General features: G+C 42.2%; 1 protein-coding gene across 13 annotated transcripts in view; it reads right to left on the reverse strand.

The window, feature by feature from the left end:
• Positions 1 to 18,702, reverse strand: part of SLC11A2 (solute carrier family 11 member 2) — a 56,158-nt gene that overhangs the window by 20,850 nt on the left and 16,606 nt on the right. For 7 of the 13 annotated variants that reach the window (XR_007189460.2, XR_003317002.4, XR_007189458.2 and 4 more), the window contains exons 4-17: positions 18,148 to 18,273; positions 17,631 to 17,750; positions 16,077 to 16,183; positions 15,473 to 15,543; positions 15,301 to 15,368; positions 13,900 to 14,055; positions 13,019 to 13,177; positions 12,155 to 12,241; positions 11,151 to 11,270; positions 10,628 to 10,777; positions 10,014 to 10,087; positions 9,274 to 9,427; positions 7,264 to 7,317; positions 1,332 to 1,495 (exon numbers count right to left, since the gene is read on the reverse strand). Coding sequence is in view for 6 of the 13 variants with exons in the window: in XM_057318871.1 (XP_057174854.1) it covers positions 1,418 to 1,495; positions 7,264 to 7,317; positions 9,274 to 9,427; positions 10,014 to 10,087; positions 10,628 to 10,777; positions 11,151 to 11,270; positions 12,155 to 12,241; positions 13,019 to 13,177; positions 13,900 to 14,055; positions 15,301 to 15,368; positions 15,473 to 15,543; positions 16,077 to 16,183; positions 17,631 to 17,750; positions 18,148 to 18,273 (1,524 nt within the window). In the remaining 7 variants the exon portion in view is untranslated. Of the gene's footprint in view, positions 1 to 223; positions 1,496 to 7,263; positions 7,318 to 9,273; positions 9,428 to 10,013; positions 10,088 to 10,627; positions 10,778 to 11,150; positions 11,271 to 12,154; positions 12,242 to 13,018; positions 13,178 to 13,899; positions 14,056 to 15,300; positions 15,369 to 15,472; positions 15,544 to 16,076; positions 16,184 to 17,630; positions 17,751 to 18,147; positions 18,274 to 18,702 lie in introns of those variants that run through there. The other 6 variants (XM_057318871.1, XM_026501872.4, XM_026501870.4 and 3 more) reach the window with 2 other exon arrangements.

An 18,702-nucleotide genomic window follows, 5' to 3' on the forward strand; every position in this document is an offset into this window, starting at 1 on the left:
AAGCTGAAAGAGGAAAATGATTCTCAAAGTCATACAAAAGCCGCAGTGTTTGCAAACGCAATGCCTCTGTGGCTGGAAGGAAATGAAGGAGTTGTGCCGCCCCGCGGAAGCGTCCACGAAGATGGACAGCGGCCATTCATCCCAGCCAACTGTGATTCCATGCAGGAACGTGAGCCGTGCTGAAAATCTTCTTTCACTCAGATAATTATGCAAAAGCTTTCAATTTTTAAGTATTAACTTTTTTATTACAAAAATCATAAGGGAAAAGTCCCAGTGAAGAAAAGGGGTCAAAAAGGTCTATAACCCACATGTAGGCAGGCGGTTTATGACATAAGAACTAGTTGTCCAAGTCCTAGTCTAGTTCTAATCTCATATTACTTGGTATAAATATCTTAAAATAAAATGCTTAGCATTCAGGGAAATTCAACATTAGAAATATTAGCCATTCCCGGAAATAGACTTTGGACCCAGAAATGGTGTTTGGAGTTTTAATGGGAAAAATGGGAAGAAAAGACATGGTAGGACTCTACAAACATTAGAAAGAAAACAAACACCTCCAACATCTTCTGTTGGAACTTTACAAAATTAAATGTTAGAAGTTTCTTCTTTTATACCTAAAACCTGAAGGCTAGAATGGGCTGAGTTACCATGTCACATGGAAAACTGATCATTGGTTAGAGCACGGTTTCTGAATCTTATTACAAGGTATTAAGCTCTTTGGAAAATACCATCATACCTCTGACAAGATTTCAAGAAAAGCAACAGAGAGAATTGTAATTACAAAGCATGCCAATAACCAGGACCAAATATGACTGCTTGCAAAGAGGAAATGTTTTCCTTAGAAATGATGTGCTGGTATGAAGGAGTCGCTAAGGGTCTGGTCGATGAAAACCGACGTGGAATTTAACTGGCCATAGTCAAGTATCACTTTAAAAGGTAAGTTAATTTGACCAGATCATTCTGAAGAAGAGCATTACTCCCTCTCCTTTCTCACTTGGGACCCAGATAAAATAAGCATCTGATTTACCTGAATACTATCTTTAAAAAAATAAGACAGGCCTATCAATTTTATATAACCTTAAAACTCTACCCAAACTGATATGTTCAGGTTTACATAAATATATACACATATATATTTTTTTAAAATACCAGAAGTCAAGACACAAGCCCATAGGGGTGTGTGGCCATGACAGGCCAATCATTTAACTCTGGCTATTGTAGGACTGTTGAGATGGGTGGGTCTCTGTCCTACACTTAGAGCGGTCAGCTTTTAATGCCCTTCCCATGAGGAAATCTTTGCCTTTTGTTCAAAACATCTGAACAAAACTCACCTCTGAACTAACAGAGATATGTTAACAGGACACCTGGCACAAAAGGATTAAGGCAAAGGGGTTCTTATATAGTCTCAGGCTGTTGGTCATCTAGACACAAGTGAGTCAGCATCCACGGTGCTCAGGAGGTAGAGTTCAGGCTGAGCTGTCAATCCCAGACGGTACTAAGGACGAGAAAACGGAAAAGGGTTAGACTGATTTCCAAGTATTTATTTATTTATTTATTTATTTTTAAAGATTTTATTTATTTGACAGAAAGAGCACAAGCAGGGGGAGTGGCAGGCAGAGGGAGAAGCAGGCTCCCCGCTGAGAAGGGAGCCCCTTGTGGGACTTGATCCCAGGACCCTGGGACCACGACACTGAGCCACCCAGGTGCCCCCTGATTTGCAAGTATTTAAATACTGTAACTGGCATGTGAGGGACCTATCATCAGCACATCAACAGAGGCCTTTTTTCAGTACTGCTATATTGATTTTTATTTCAGAAAAGAAATGGCTTACAGATACATGAATGGTCTATGGCACATGAAATAATAGCTCGGAGCTGAAACAGTTAAGAACTGAGATAGTACCAAATGCCCTCAGCCAAGTTTGCACTGTGACTATTCTTGTGACACACTTGGCTCTTTTTTTTTTTTTTAAAGATTTTATTTATTTGACAGAGCGAGAGCACAAGCAGGGGGAGGGGCAGAGGGAGAGGGAGAAGCAGACTCCCCGCTGAGCAGGAAGCCCAGACTCCAACTCCTCCAGCTCGGACTCTGGGGCTGGATCCCAGGACCCCAGGATCATGACCTGAGCCGCTTAACTGACTGAACCAACCAGACCCCCAGGATGGCTACTTCTGATAAGGGCATTGAGAGCCAACAACACACTGGGTGCTTTTGTATTCTACTGTTTTAGAAATCAAATAAATTCTAAATAATTAAAATAAATATTAGAATTAAATGCTAATTCTAAATTATTAGAATTAAATACTAATTCTAAATCCTGAGCTCATTCTAAATCCTGAGCCGTATTATCCAGGCCTCATGATCTTCTGGCACCTGAGCAGAGAAAGCCTTTCATTAAAACAACAACAACAACAAAAAAAAACAGTGCTGAGAGAGGGAAATGAACTATGGGTCCCAAATGTTTGTCAGGCTGAACTGGAATCACTTGGACTGCTTTTTAAAAAACACTGCCAGACTGCCTTCCTGGAAACCTGAATCCCTATGGTTTGTTTTGTTTTGAAATAGGGTCCACACCCAGCACAGAGCCCAACACCGGGCTTGAACTCGTGACTCTGAGATAAAGACCTGAGCTGAGATCACGAGTCAGATGCTTAACCGACTGAGCCATCCAGGCGCCCCTTTTTTCTTCTTCTGTATCCCTATAGTTTGTGTTGGGATCCGTAAAGTTGGACTTGACTCCTTTTCTCTCCTCTGCATACACCATGAGATAATCACTGAATCTCAATTTAGCCCTACTGTTATTACTTAGGGCTTTAGGAATGCTATCACCCCTTGGCATCAACAGCCTGTGAGTTAATGCAGAACGTAGACCATAAACCCACAGAAGGAGAATGTCCCTATTCGAGTAGTGTAGTGGAAAAGGCACCAGAGTTGGGTTCAAGCTCCAACCCTGTCACTTCCTGTGACCTTAAGCAAGTTCGTGTACCCTTTTGGAGCCTCCTCCTACTTATTTGTAAAAGATGACCCCAGATGAAGCCCAAGATAAAACCATTCTAAGAACAGTGGACTAGGAAATGACTAACACTGGCCTTGGGCCAAAGAGACAACTCTTCAGTCAAGCCTCCTTATTCACTTCAGGGTCTTACATCTCAGGTTTTAGTAACCAAGAGCGATTGTCAGATACACTATGAATTCACTGAAGCCTTTTCACAAGAGCTGAAGTGGTGGGCTTCCTCACTATGTAGCAGGCAAGGGCTGCATTATTAGTCCTGTGATCCCCAGTCACTCAGATGCCTTACTAGACAGAACCTCCTCGTTGGAGGAGTTTGTCTTCTTGCTCTGTGACACTGAGAAATGGGGCTAAATGACACAGGAATAGGCTATATACTGTCAGGGGCAGAGAGGTAGTGCAAATGAGTAAGCTTGACAGATCTTAGCTACTCCTGGGGTAGGATCACAGAGCCCTGCCCTGTCCATTTTTTGCGCTTACCAAAAATCATTCCAAGTTGTTTCAAATTTAGAACAGGCCAAACAAAATTAGTCTTCCAGGTGGCAACTTGGGAGCTAAAACATATTCTATCACTAATCAGAGTATCACCCAAATGCTTTGATGTGTTCCTGGTCCTGCCAAACACCCAGCTTGGTGTCTTACCCTTGCACAGAGTGTGTCCTATGTATTATATAGGATGGTTTGGTAATGACTATGTGGGCTCTGGAGTTAAGCTATTCGAGTCAAAATGCCAACTGCCTATTTACCAGCAATGTGATGCTGGGAAGTTCCTTTTTGGCCTTTCAGTTGCCTCATCTATAAAGAGGTTGATCCTCTTGTTATAGCAATTAAATGAGATGATAGGGGCGCTCAGACCAGGACTAGCACACACTAGTCAGTGGGAGCCGTTTTTAACATTCGTAAGCTAAAGTGCCAAAAGAAGCTGACACCTATCCAATAAAGAAGCCAAAAGCATTCCAGAGGGTGGAGCTAAAAGAAACATCTCAAATCATGATCTCCACATTGTTGCATCCTAATGTAGTTTTGAAATTAAACCCAGGTTAAGAAAGGAGACCTAAATGAGGGAGGACAACATGGAGAACAAATTCCCAGATTACATCTATTGTGTTACGGTATTTGGCTCCTGTAAGACACACAGGAAAAGCTTACAACAGAGAAAGGGACGGTGAAATTCTAGTGACAACCTTGGGATAAATGAAGTGCTGACTTCAGTTTTCCTGTCACTCATATGGTGACAGGGCCTGTAGTTCAGTATGCCTGAGCTTTGTCTGTTTTATTAAATGGTGCCAATATTTCCATTTATATCAGTTCTGCCAAAATGCTTTCAATTTTTAAGCTAAACAATTTTGGTTTCTCTTTTCAAATACTCTTACGTTTCATTGGCAGCATATACGGAATATAAAAGCTTACTTCAATGGTGAAACCAGACTAGAGATAGAAAAACCTTAAGCTTAGAGCAAAGAAAGGCAGAATAACAAATTTTTTCGAGTCTAAATATGGCAATGATGTGACCTTTAGCAACAGCAGAACTATCTGAATAAGTGGGTGAACTGGTATTAGTGGTTGGTGTCTGTAGTTTATCAAGTCTTCTTGAGACTAACCCTATTTACACCTCCGTCCCTTTAAAAGAGAAAATCACTAACAGTGTGGGCTTAAAATGTCATGCAGGTGGTGGCTGATGTTGCAGTATTTCCTCCTCTTTTTTTAAAAAGATTTTATTTTTATTATTTGTCAGCGAGAGAGAGCACAAGTGCAAGCAGGGGGGGCGGCAGGCAGAGGGCGAAGCAGGCTCCCTGTTGAGCAAGGAGTCTGACGCAGGGCTTGATCCCGGGACCCCAGGATCACGACCTGAGCCGAAGGCAGAGGCTTCACCGACTGAACCACCCCGGTATCCCCGGAAGTATTTTCAAGATTCAAAAAATACCCAGGAAACCAAACAGGAAAAGGAAAAAAATTTTTTAATTACAAACCAAGTTTACATACTGTTAAATGGGCACTAACAGCTCAGTGTAACCACTTGTAATACCACTAGCAGGACCTCACAGGAGCCGAACTACAGCTCTTCCCCATCCATTAGCTCCCTGTGTGCTGTGACAGCACAATTATTTCATGTTACATTTATGGAGGACAAGGACCACTTTACATAAGGTACAACTGTATACCGTTAACATTCGGCACAAACACTGGCATGCTGGCACTGGGAGGCTTCATAAGCATTGTTTATTGCACCCGGAGTACTGGCTGACAGGATCAAATGGAATACAGTATAGAGTATTTTTAACACTGTCAAACACTACACACATAATATTATAAAATGCCACTTAACTGGGAAGAAATTTTCCATCATCTTAAGTCATAAACAAAACTTTTAAAAGAAAACAAGCAGCTTTACTTGAACTTCTAAATAGTGTGAATCTGAGCCTGACTGGACCCACCCAGACTCAGGACAAAGGTAGTGTTATTGTACTGTCTTTACAAAGAATTTTTCTTGTCAATTTTGCCTTCACCTAGTCCAGCCAGATGAGAGATGAAGATGTCAGTCCCCAATATCTTCAGAGTGCCCTTATGACCAGTTTGGGGAGTGACGACAGGGAGAGGGGCAGATGTGAGGAGGAAGAGTGAGGGAAATTTATCTTTCATGATCCTGTGCTATATTACTTGAGGGGCTAAGGTAATATGGTCAGTGATACACAGCAGTTGATCCTTATGCTTATAAAAGACAAGCCATCCAGTCTGTACTCTTGACTGTGTGCAAAATATCAGCAATAATGCATTTAGGGGCTCAGATGAATAGAGAATGTCCATCAACCAGGACTCTAGAAGGAAAGCTCCAAAACCGAGAAGTCCTTCAAACGCCATTCCCATTACTGTTCTCGTCAAGTCAATGGCTCTACCAGACTTGATTATTTATCTCCACCAGACAAGTGTGATTTGACTTGATATAATCACATGATCTCAGGCTCCACATGTAAAAATGTCAGCAGTGGCTGAAGAGCAGCAGCATCATGCTGAAGAGACCCATTTCCTCTGACTCCAGAGCTCCACCATCTGGTCTCAAAAGTTTTTCCCTCTGAGGGAATGGCTGAAGAGAGGGAGCCCAGGGCAACCTTGCTGAGAGAGAACTTTCCCTCATAGTGATTCCTACTGACTTGTTGAGAGAGAGAGAAAGAGCTTTGCAACGGTTAGGTCCACAGCTCCTGAGGCTGCCTTGCAAGTTGTCCTGGGCATGCTTCGGAAAACCACGACAATCCTGGTAGGAGGTGTCTTTTAGGAATAAAACAAGTGGTTCTTCTTTCCTTTAAAGTCTTTTCTCATTCCAAAATCTCATGAGAATGTCAGTTCATAAACGCTACCATCTTGTTTATAACCAACCTCCTGAAGGAGGAAGGTGAAGGATTTACAACTCTATGTGCTCAAGAGTAAGTGTCATCAGGAAAACTCCGTACTAACATGAAAGTTAAGGAAATCAGGACTCGCAAGAATACTCTGATAAGCCTTCAATCTCTGAGGAAAATTTGCTCAGTGATTTTCCAAGGTGATTAATAACCACCACCGACATGTCAGCTTTACTACTTATTACCCTCTTTATCCTTTCTCATCCCTCTTAACTTCCACCAAGAAATTTAAAGTGGAAAGAAGTTAAACCTGAAAGAGGTAGATGTTTCATAATTTTATATTTATTATGGATGAAACCAGTTTAGTTGAGATTTTATTTTTTATAATTAAAATAATTGATGGGGTACGCGTTAAGAGAAGTTATTTCTCAGTCTTTTAGCTTTTTATAAACCAAACCTGCATACCCATTCTGTAATCTGTCTTATGAAAACTTTATCACATTTCTCAAATATGTTCTTTTAATGCATAGCCTGGTTAAGAATCATGCATATAGGATTATCTCTCACAAGCATAAAACAAGCTGGCCCTTGGGCAGCTACTTAAGAGCTTGTGTTGGAATGACAGCAGCAAATGTCAGCTTTTCAAGGATCCTATCTAATCTAGTTCCCAGGTTAGAAGGTCAGGAAGAAAAAAAAATTCCATCTTTCGAACACATATTGAAACAAAGTCTTTCCCAACAAAGAGTTGAGTCTTAAGTGCAGTCTGTGCAACAGCACATACTTTTGGCTATGTTCACACAGTAAACCATAGAAACACACTGGCTCTGATGGCTACCTGTGGAAGACAGACTGATCCAGTGTTTACTTAGTATAGCCATCAGTGGCTTCTCCGGTCAGCAGGACTTTAGAGATGCTTACCGTGTGTCCACAGTCCAGGAAGGACATGCCCAATGCAATCAAACATTGCCAACCCTGAAAGATAAAGTACAGTCATCATTCACCAACCGCACTGCAGATCCCTCGTCCCATCACGACTGCTCACACCGCACTGCTCAGATGCAAACCTGCTCTCTTCTTTTTTTTTTTTTTTAAGATTTATTTGTCAGAGAGAGGGGAGAAGGGAGGGAGAGAGAGAGGAAGAGAGAGAGAGCGCGCAAACAGGGGGAGTGGCAGGCAGAGGGAGAAGCAGACTCCCCACTGAGCAGGGAGCCCGACGTGGGACTCGATCCCTGAACCCTGGGATCATGACCTGAGCCGAAGACAGACGCTTAACCGACTGAGCCACCAGGCGTCCCCCTGCTCTCTTCCTTGAACATCCAGCTCTGCTCATCTCCTACCACCCAGGTTGCAACCCCACACCCCCAAGACATCCTGGAATCTGCCTTCCTCAACATAATGTCTTTGTACTATTTTCAATATCGAGTTCCCTGTTCCTACCGCTGTTTGTAGTTTGTTTCTTTTGTCCAACTGGGAGTTCCCTGAAGACCATTTTCTTCAGTCCTACCCCATTCGTCATGATGCACGTGGAGGTAATGACTGACAGACCAACACAACTGGGATTGTATCCCAAACTGCTCTATGAAGTGTTTGGGGGCTTAACAGCACCGACTCTGGAATTAGTCCTCAGCCTAAAAATGTGTCAACAACCTCGACATTCTCAGGGTGACTGAGGACAACTCAGTCTCTCCATAGCTAATTTGCAGGAAGGAAGGATTCTCTTAACTTCTGTAATGAATTTTTTAAATAATTCCTGTCAAAGACATGTTCAGTTACTTGGGTTTCCTTGGAGTAAATCCCTAAAACACAGGTTCAGCATGACCCTAGCATGCTCAAGGGCTACTGGGGAGGAAAGAAGAAAAAATAAATCAATCCAGGACATAATTTTTCAATAGTTACTACAGTGATTTTCTCAATCTAGTACTTAACCTGTGTCAAGATACTGGCGTGCAGGCCAGGTAAGCGTTAAAAAGATCAGCAGGTCTCCAGCCTCCATCCTTAACCATTCTCTGCAGCATATGTGGTATAAATTCTGCTCTCCCTAACCCTCCACACATGCATTCTTCAGAGAAACCTGTATAAAACAGGGAGGTGGGTTTGTTGTCTTTGTTGCTAGAACTATTTTCCATCACTCTAAGTAATGTTAAAGAAGATTTGGAAAATAGAGAAAAGAATATACCATCAAGGAAACATCCTAACACAATTACTATCACCATTTTTTACATAATTTACCCCGGATTTTTGAAGAAAAATTTGACTATCTTGGAATACATTATTCTGCAGTAATTTTCTGTGCAGCTATGATTTTATAACCATCATTTTTAAATAACTCTAGAGTAATTTAATGAGAGAATATCACTCTTCTTTCTTTAGTAGACAGCTATTAAAATCTTGTATCACTCTCTACTTTCTATACTGTTCTTTTAATTCCTCAAACACTCTATACTCTCTTATCAGGTTTTTTTTTTTAAGTGATTTATTTACTTATTTGAGAGAGAGAGAAAGAGAGAGAGTGCAGGCATGAGTGGAGAGGGAGAAGGAGAAGCAGACTCCCCACTGAGCAGGGAGCCTGAAATGAGGCTCAATCCCAGAACCCTGAGATCATGACCTGAGCCGAAGGCAGATGCCTAACTGACTGAGCCACCCAGGTGCCCCTCTTATCAGGAATTAAGGATGGAAACCAGATAGAAGTAACATGACAGCTCTTAAGAGCCAAAATAAATTTTATGGTTAAAAATATTATTTAACCACAGGTGACTTAACAATTTCATGTAAACTGTCTCATTAACCTGGAGATTGGATTGCTATGTGCTATAATTAAAAAAAAAAGATTGCTATGTGCTCTTCTGGGTCCTTCCATTTTGGTGTTAATAACCCCCATCTCTACCATCTCTGATACCTATACCCCTGCCCCCTCCTGAATGGACTTACCAGGTAAAACACAAAGCTCAGATAAGCCACACTGACCACAGCAGCTACCACGTACAATGCCACATGCCCGAGTTCCTGGACATAAACCAGGACAAAGTACATGTTGATGGAACAGACGATAAGGACCAATATCCCGCCTGCAATCCTCCAGCCTCTGTAAAAGAATCATCAGTCACTGGTGGAACAGTCCAACCCATTCACAAGCAGAAAAGGACACTGTCCTGTAGGGCAGACAGGACAGAAGTAAGAGGCATTTCAAAATGAACCGAAAATTGTTACTATGTCCCAAGACATCAACAGGGAGAAAGAGGGGGTTAAATACTATCAAATAATCCTTAATATTTAAGTCCCTAGAAATGCAACAAGTCCTGAGTACCTACAGATGCAACAAGTAATTTCAAATACCCCAGACCATTTAAAGATGTATATAAAGGTATTCGTTTATGCTTTTCTCATTAAGATCATTTAACATGGAATTAAGGTGCTTTACAGTTCAGTGACTAAAGCTGAAGAATTAAAGCCCTAAGAGCGGAACTTTCTCGTGCTAGAAATGAAAAACGTGCTTGCCTTCTTTACCACATTCACAGTCTCTGTTCTCTGAGCCAAAGACTGAGGGGCAGGTCCAGCATTCACCTCTCAACACATGTGGTTCCCCTACATGACTCAGTTTCTGACTGGCCTAATTCAATGAAGATATGCTTCCCCACATATTTTTGGGGAACTGAGAGAAGTACACTCACATTCCATTGGCAAAGTCATTCATTACTGGCCGCAAGCTCGTAAACGTGAGGATGGGTATCAGAGCAAAGGGAAGCTGGAAAAGAAAGAATGAAGATCAGATGGGGCTACTGGAGATCCTTGTATTATCCTCAAGAGCAGCACTGTTAGCACCAGGGAAACACACATCCTGCCTCATCAACCCCATGAGAAATTATTCCTATCATCCCAAGATGCTCGTGCATTATGTTGAAACCTGTAGAGCCATCATTAACTTGGCATCAATTCTGATCCTGTATCTTTATAAACATTCGTATCTGCCTTGCCTTTTTAACCTCAATAGGACCTAGCAGTGTCCTAAGTTATTTAATGTTTGCTTGAATTAAAAAACAGTAATTTTATACTCTATATGTAATTATAGCAGATAATTCCCATTCAACAGGCTTTTACAAACCAAATCATTTCTAAAAGCTTTTTAGATACCAGGGATTCCATACATTTACTGTAGACTGAGACTGTGTCCTCTTTCTTCCTCTGAACTGTCCCCAGAACCCAGCACTACAGGCTTGGTACCTAAGGGCAATACATAATACCGCCTGATTAAATGAGATGGGAGTTTCCCCAGCTCCCTCCTCACCTGTAAGCTCTGCAGAACATTCAGGAAGTCATTCATTCCTGTTAGATGCTCTACATCCTGGAAGATGGCAACAAGCAGAGTGGGGATGATGGCAATAGAGCGGGTCAGAATCACTCGGGCAAAGCGTGACCATTTTAGGTTCAGGAATCCCTGGAAGAAAACAGAAGCAGGATGAATGTCAAGAATGGGAAACAGAGAAAGGTTTGGGGAGGTTCGGGAAGACCCTAGAAACATGGGATTAAGAAGTAACAAAAAGGATGGGGTGCCTGGGTGGCACAGCGGTTAAGTGTCTGCCTTCGGCTCAGGGCGTGATCCCGGTGTTCTGGGATCGAGCCCTACATCAGGCTCCTCCGCTATGAGCCTGCTTCTTCCTCTCCCACTCCCCCTGCTTGTGTTCCCTCTCTCGCTGGCTGTCTCTATCTCTGTCGAATAAATAAATAAAAAATCTTAATAAAAAAAAAAGTAACAAAAAAGCAAGCAATATTTTCTTCCTCTAATCTATACCGGTCAAAACAGCACATACCTCCATGACGAACTGGCCAGAATAGGTTCCTGTCATGGTGGAGCTCTGTCCTGCAGCCAGGATCCCCACTGCCCAGATGTAGAGTGCAGCAGGCCCAAAGTAACATCCCAGAACAACGCCCTGCGAGAGGAAAGGGAAAAAGATGTTTGTGTCAGTGGTCTGCTTAGACAATGACCAAAACAGAATTTCTCTGCAACATTTCTCCCTCTTCTTTGCTACGTACCAACCTACACCAAGTGCTGTGCTGGGTGCTACTCCCCAGAAGCTAGACTCAGAACCTGACCTCATTTTAGAGGCCTTCAACCTAAATTTTCCTGGATATTCCTTCACTCCTCTGCTTAGTCTTTTCTCCAAGTTCCTAAAGCCTTCATCGTCAACCTATATCTTAAATATGAAGGAAGGAAGGAAGGAAGGAAGGAAGGAAGGAAGGAAGGAAGGAAGGAAGAAAAAGAAAGAAAGAAAGAAAGAAAGAAAGAAAGAAAGAAAGAAAGAAAGAAAGAAAGAAAGAAAGAAAAAGAAAGAAAGAAAGAGAAAGAAAGAAAGGCAGGCAGTCTACACAACATTTCCCAAATTATATTACTTAACACACTATTCTGGAAGATAGTAACAGCAGTGAAGAGAAAGGTCGGCACATTTGGGAAACACGACATAAATTATGTATTCTACTCTTGGGAGATTCATAATGTAATGAGCATAAAAGAGACTGAGAGGTCCCAATAAAGAATACTTTACCAGGAGCACCTTCTTCAGTCTCCCCCTATTAACACCCTACAAAACTATGTACTACCAACATAACTCTGGGATTGCTGATACAGTTCATCTTTCAGCTGATCCTCTATTCCCTCCCACGTAATCCAAAAATGCTTGTCTGGCATCTAGACTCTGAAATAAATGACACTCCAAGGAAGATAGGTTCAGCTCCGAAGTGAACCCACAGAGAAGATCAGATACGATGGCAAGAATGCGGATTCAGGGGCAGTGATCACAAATCTGAAAAGGCTTACCCCTTTGTAGATGTCCACAGCCAGTGTCGAGTTATCGTCAGGAAAAAGGTGAGTGTGGGGACTGCTGTTATTTCTACAGACTGCAATCTGGAACACAAAGCAGTTTAGAAGCAACTTTTATTTTTGAGGCAAGGACCAGACCAGAAGAACTCTCCGGCAGACCACAAACTACAGGTCACACTCAAGTCATCTAGGAGAAAGGCTGGAGGTAAGACACTGGATACAGGCTGCAACGGGAGCAGGGACTGGCAGCAATGGCACTTGTGGTCTTCTTTCATAATCCTTCTACACCGTCATGCCATCAAAAATATTTACTGAGTTAAGAGTGTGCATGGTAGCATGTGAATGCTTGCTCACTTTAAGTGACGGCAGGAGCAGAGGCCCTTAAGAAACAGCAGAGGACTCCTGGGTCAGAGGAGTCCTACAGATAGGCAATCGGGTATCAAGATGATAGAGAACTCAAAATGCAGAAAAGTATAAGGCCAGTTTCTGCTTTCTGCTTGTTGACTCCTTCCTACCTATCCTCACCACTAAATGACAGGACTGGCAAAGCAGGCTGGCAGTTGATAAACAGGAAACAAAAGGGGATGACAAAGAACCAAACACACATGAAGCCACAAACACAACAGTGTGAGGCAACCTTTATTCTGAGGCAAACTCACTCTGAGCCAGTAGCTGGGAAAAATGGGTCTAGGCTTGGTCTGCCCCCAGACTCTAGACCCTAACTAGTGCAGTGATGATGGGGCAGCCCTGAGGCTGGAGATCTGTCTTCCCTGAGCTCCAAGTCATTGTCACTTTGCCTACCCCATTCCGGCCCTCACTACCCTCAACGTTCACTATCACTCACGACCCTGGCTTACTCACCACCTGGTCGTTGGTTTTTTCAAAAAATGCTTCGGCAAAGACTGAGACGACAAAGACGTTGATGATGAAGGAAACAAAGAGAGCAATGCAGGATTCAATGAAAAAGTACTTATTAGCTTCTCGGACTTCCTGCTTATTGGCTCGATTTACCTGTCTGGACTAGAGAGATAAACAGCAGTAGTCATTTTTTGATTAGTTAGAACAAGTTTCCTTGTAATATTCCATGAGTTTGAAGTTAGCTGAAAGGTTTAGAGGGCAAACAACTGACCATAAGAAATGTGAGAAAACTTACATTCTAGCTCGTGAAGTAAGGACTTCGTGACCCTCTGACAACACTGTACGTTCCCCAAACAGGAAATGATGACTACATGCTACTGAGCTCTCAGTTACTGTGGCTAGAAGAACCACTGACACACAAAAACAACCTGATTTTCAGTCCTAACAACCTTAATTATAAAGGTCTCTGAAATCTCCCAGCAAACTACTGTGTAAGACTGATAAAACCTTGGTTGGGCTCTGTACTCTTGATCTCAAGGTCACTCAGTCTTTTGGGATTTAAACACAAGAGATGTGGCATACTTTTGGACCTTTTACGAAGAATTTCAGTCCCATTTTCTCTGTGGAGTCACTTATTTCTGTCACCTTTGTGATAAAAACAGAGTCTGAGTGTGTGAAGTTTATAAACATCCAACCATGAAAAAACCTTCCACTCCTTTAGGGTTCTAACGCTTTTAAACTAAGTGTGTGTCCCCTGCAACTAAAAACATAGAAAGCTACTATTGCTGCATATAATGGTACCGATTCCTAGGCGTATCTGGGCTGGGGCACAAACCGGGAAACATGAACTATCTGGACGGCACGGATAGAAGAGCCATGCTCACCTTGACTAAGGCAGAATGCAGGTACATATTATGTGGCATGATGACAGCTCCCACGATGCCCACAGCCTGCTCGATCTGCGGGGTGTGACAGCCTGAACAGGATGGCAGGAACATGCCCTTGAGTACCTGGCTCTGGCTGGGTTTCACTGTAACATACTACATACCAACATAACAACTATTAGAATATGAGGCCCGGGGAGTAGCATCGTACCAGGAAACACTCAGCATCCATTGCTCCTTACAACACTTTCTTCAACAACCACCTAGAATAATGAGGACTATAGCACCATCAGCAAACCAAGCAGCATGAGTGCTTGCTTCCAGAGGTCTGAGAATTCAGGACTGGGATATCCAAATATTTCACACCATATTGTAGGTATACAAAGAAGATGTGTGGAGAATGTCTTTAATATTCTAAAGAATTAGCTGGCGGCTAAGGGCCTCATTGACATTAGCTTCACAACCACTCCTATGAGGCAGACCCAAGAATATAGTCAATTCTTGATTATCCATCCTTACACCTCTATTCACCTATGTTTATCTAAAAATCACGTACGTGTGCCACTAACGTATGCTGAGACTCGTTCATAAATACTTCTCATACATACTTTTTCCTGGTTCAGCACTTCTCTTGGAAGCCTGAGACTCATCTACTGCATAATCTACTCGGAGATTAGATATGCTGTTTTTTTTTTAAAGATTTTATTTCTTTTAGAAATAGAGATAGAGAGCGTGAGAAGGGGGAGGAACAGAGAAAGAGAGAGAATCAGATCCCCGAGGTCATGACCTGAGCTGAAATTGAGTCAGACACTTAACCAACTGAGCCACCCAGGCACCCCAGATTAGATGTACTTTTAAAAGTTTAGTCAGGCCACTGAGCAAAAATGAGTTTGTAACAATTGGATATAGAAAGCTACTACTACTGCATATAATGGTACTGATTCCTAGGAGTATCTGGGTTGGAGCACAAATCAGGAAATATCCATTATATACCTTATAGCTCATTAACAGTTGCAATACAGAGAAAGTTCAAGCTGCAGTTGGTATAAACCAGGATAAGCAAAACCAGAACCCCTCTAAGTTAATAGCCAGGAATCACCCTGCAACTCCCTCCTTAACCCTCTCCAAGGCTGCTCTGTTGTGGGGCTAGCCAACCTGGAACCAGGGAGTCTAGTCTAGAAAGTCCTAAAAAATCTGCTTATGTTTGACCTAGGAGACCCAGCAGGCCTTCCCAGAGACTGGTCTCTATAGATCGTATTTCTTCAAAACTGGCCTAGGCTGAATTGGCTTTTTGTTAATATGTGATACAATTAAACCATCCTACCATTATACAGTCTTGAAAGAAAAGGCAAAAAAAATCTTTTTTGTTTTAAAAAGTAATGAATAGCCTGCAACACTTGCCTCATATCCAAATGTGAGGGCCATAATGGTGATGAGAAAGCCAAAAAATGCTTCTAGCTTCCGTAAGCCTAGAGGGGAAAATGCAACAGTGAGCTCACAAAAGGGCAGACTTCTCCATCAGCTACTTGCTGCAAAGTAGCCCCTCTGACCCCTCCATTCCCACTCTCCTTACCATATTTGTCCAAAAAGAGAAATACAAAGGTATCTGCAATGGTGATGAGAACTCCACCCCACAGAGGAACCCTAGGTCAGAGATAAGAAATGGAGATTAGTGGGAAGAAAGGAAACATTGAAGAACACTTTCTTCAGAACAGCTCTCCAGATACACAATACTTGGAGAAGCAAGGACTCGTGGGAGAGGGGACAGTGGCAGGAGGTCAGGCCCTGGGTAGTTTAGGAACATAGCACCAACCGAATAAAGTACATTCATTCAAACACTGACTGTCTACGAAGTCAGACATTTAGGATACAAAGCTGAAAAGTGTGGGTCTTACCCCTCAAGGAGCTCACTGTCTAGTGGGACAAACTGATATACAAATAAATAATTGTAACGCACAATGTCACACACTGTATAATAGAGGGATGCACAACCCAACATGAGAACACGGAACATATAGAGCCTACAGCTGCTGGGAGAGAAGGTGGCTCCAGAAAGGTTCCACAGAAAAAATAATAGTTGAATTGAACCTTGAAAATTGAAAATTAGTTTGGTTTTTGTTTTTACATTTGCTTTGAAATCTAGCAAAATATTACTTTCTGGAGGAAAACCCCCTCACCTTCCTACAGACAGGAGATTGATGGCAATGGCTGAGCCAATAACTTCTTGCATATCTGAGCCAATGATAGCCAACTCCACCATCAGCCATAGGATAATTCGTGGGACCTAAATACCAAACAGCAGAAAGACATGGTTCTAATTAATCATTTCTAAGAACTTTCTCTATAGTTTGGAATTCACATTTGGCACTGACCCATCAACAGTCCTCCATAAGGCTTCAGTCTAGAGATGAAGTACCAGAACTGGGCTCCACGTGGCCTGTCATTGCACTGTGGGCCCCAGCTGGAGAAAGCAAGGGTGCTTCTATGTGGTGGTGCCTATAAACCAAGGTCAGGACAGCAGCTGATCCTAATTTCTTCTCTTACCTTCCACTCAACAGAGGAATGGAATCTCCAATCACTAATTTACACTTAATTTCCTGCCTAAAAACAATCCGAAAGTTTTAGGGGGAAATGAAGATGCTAATATGGTCAAAATATTGTTAAGAGAACAGAAAATGGCCACAGAAGAAAATATCCTGACCGTGGCTGAAGAGACAAAACAAAAATGAAGAGGTTAGGGTCAACCTTAATGTAATGATAATATATAAGCAAGTGAAAAAGGACAAATATGTAAAGGGACTCAGGGCAAAGTGGTTGAAACTGAGTGGCACATAACAAAACAGGTACCTAATCTGGTCGAACCACCCAGCTGAAAGGCAGATTTAGTTAATACTGGCTCACAGAGGCCAAGAAAAAACAAAAAACAAAACAAAAACCACCTTCCGGGATCTACTACACAAAAAATTGTCACAAAAAACAACTGTTAGGATACATGAAGAGAAACTACAAGAAATTATAAATTACTAAGGTTTTTTTGAGAAGCATATAAGGGGGAAAAAAACAGGTAAGGATAGTTTTTCACAGTCAGGAAAGGAGATTAAACACTTAGGACAAACCAGAGGCAGATCACTATCTTATCTCAAGATGAAGCTAGGTTACAACTACCTTCCAGACATAGGGTCCATTCCTGCCTTAGGTAGCAGTAAGAAAGGCCCAAAATGTCCAGAAAAAAAGCTGTGGAAGACAGTGTAACCTCCAGGATCAGGGTAAATTGAAGAATAATTATTAACAAATCCGAAGATCCTGCCACATAGAGTTTGCAGTAAAAGAGAAAACCTTATTTTTCAAATTGATGACAAAGTCAAACAAAAAAGAAAATATGTATAACAGGAATATGGATGTATGAATGAAAGTGCTTATAGCACTCCCACCCCTCCTTGGGCTGGGCGCTGCTGGATGTCAGAAGGCAGAATGAATGGTAAATATTTACTCAAACTGAATTTTTCTAAGGAAGCTTTCTGGCAAAAAGTGAATCTCAAAGTTAAATTCTGAAGGCGTACAGAAATATGAATTAGCAGCAAGAGGGGCTACAGAATTCCCCCTGGGACTCATCTGCAGGGTCACTGACCACCAAGTACTCCACTATTTCAGTATACCACAAGGCCAGCACACTCTGCCAGACACGCAGGTTTCTCTGAGATGAGTGACAAACAGGACACTCCACTGCTCACCTTGGGATACTGACGGTGACAGACTTCGGCAAGATGCAACCCCGTGACCACTCCCAGTCTGGCTGCAAGGCGCTGGAGCAGGAGCCCCACGATGGTGGCCAACAGAAGAACCCAGAGCAACTAGAGAAGAACAAGATCCCATCATAACACTCATTAGACAACTGGAGTGTTTTCGTCTGGTGATGTGAATGAGAAATACTACATTCGGGAAAGAGCCCAAGTCAGGAATCAAATGACCTGAGTTCTGTATCAGATTCTGCACATATCCTGCTACGTCACCTCAAACCTTTCTGAGCCTTAATTTTTCCCTAGTTCAAGGAAAACTATGCGGAGTAGATAAAATAAAATAAACTTTAAAAACCAGGTGGCAAAGTACTTGTCACCTAAGTGTCACTGCCAATGAAGCTGTGTGCATGTAACTGCTAAGGCTGATGATATCCAACAGGCAGAGTAGGGAAAGGATGTGAGGGTGTACTGTGTGCATTTAAAAGGGACAGGGGTAGGACTAGATGTTCACCTTAAATCCAGCCACTGCTCCAGACTGCAAATCAGATTCGATGTTTCCTGGATCCAAGTAGGCAATGCTCATAAGAAAGCCGGGCCCCGTGAAAGCCCAGAGTTTACGAAAGCTAAAACAAGAATGCTATACAAGAGAAGAAGAGATCAAACTAATTGTCACCTCCAAACTACTGATCTAATTTATCTGTTATTTTTTCACATATAAAGCAACAATATCAGCTTTACAAGAACAAAGGATTTAGGATGTTGGATACTAGGTATGTCCAAGTCAAACCTCCATCTTACCCACTTCTTATCAATAAACTGGCCACTTCTCTGTCCAAATAGGAGCCCTTCCCTTCCCCGCTCTTTCCATCAATCAGCCTCTCATTCTAAAACCTGAGTAACAGTATCAGTACCCTTGTGCCCAACCACTACCCAAAAGGGACAAAAGCCACTGTAAAAAAAAAAAAAGAACGTGAAATTCATACTTTCTAGATCAAAAAATAATCACTAGTACGATGTGGCAACTGTTTTCAAGGCCCTCGTTTTCCTGAACGGTTACTGTAAACAG

Source organism: Ursus arctos, unplaced genomic scaffold (genome assembly GCF_023065955.2).
Source record: "Ursus arctos isolate Adak ecotype North America unplaced genomic scaffold, UrsArc2.0 scaffold_26, whole genome shotgun sequence".
In the NCBI taxonomy this organism is placed as follows: domain Eukaryota; kingdom Metazoa; phylum Chordata; class Mammalia; order Carnivora; family Ursidae; genus Ursus; species Ursus arctos.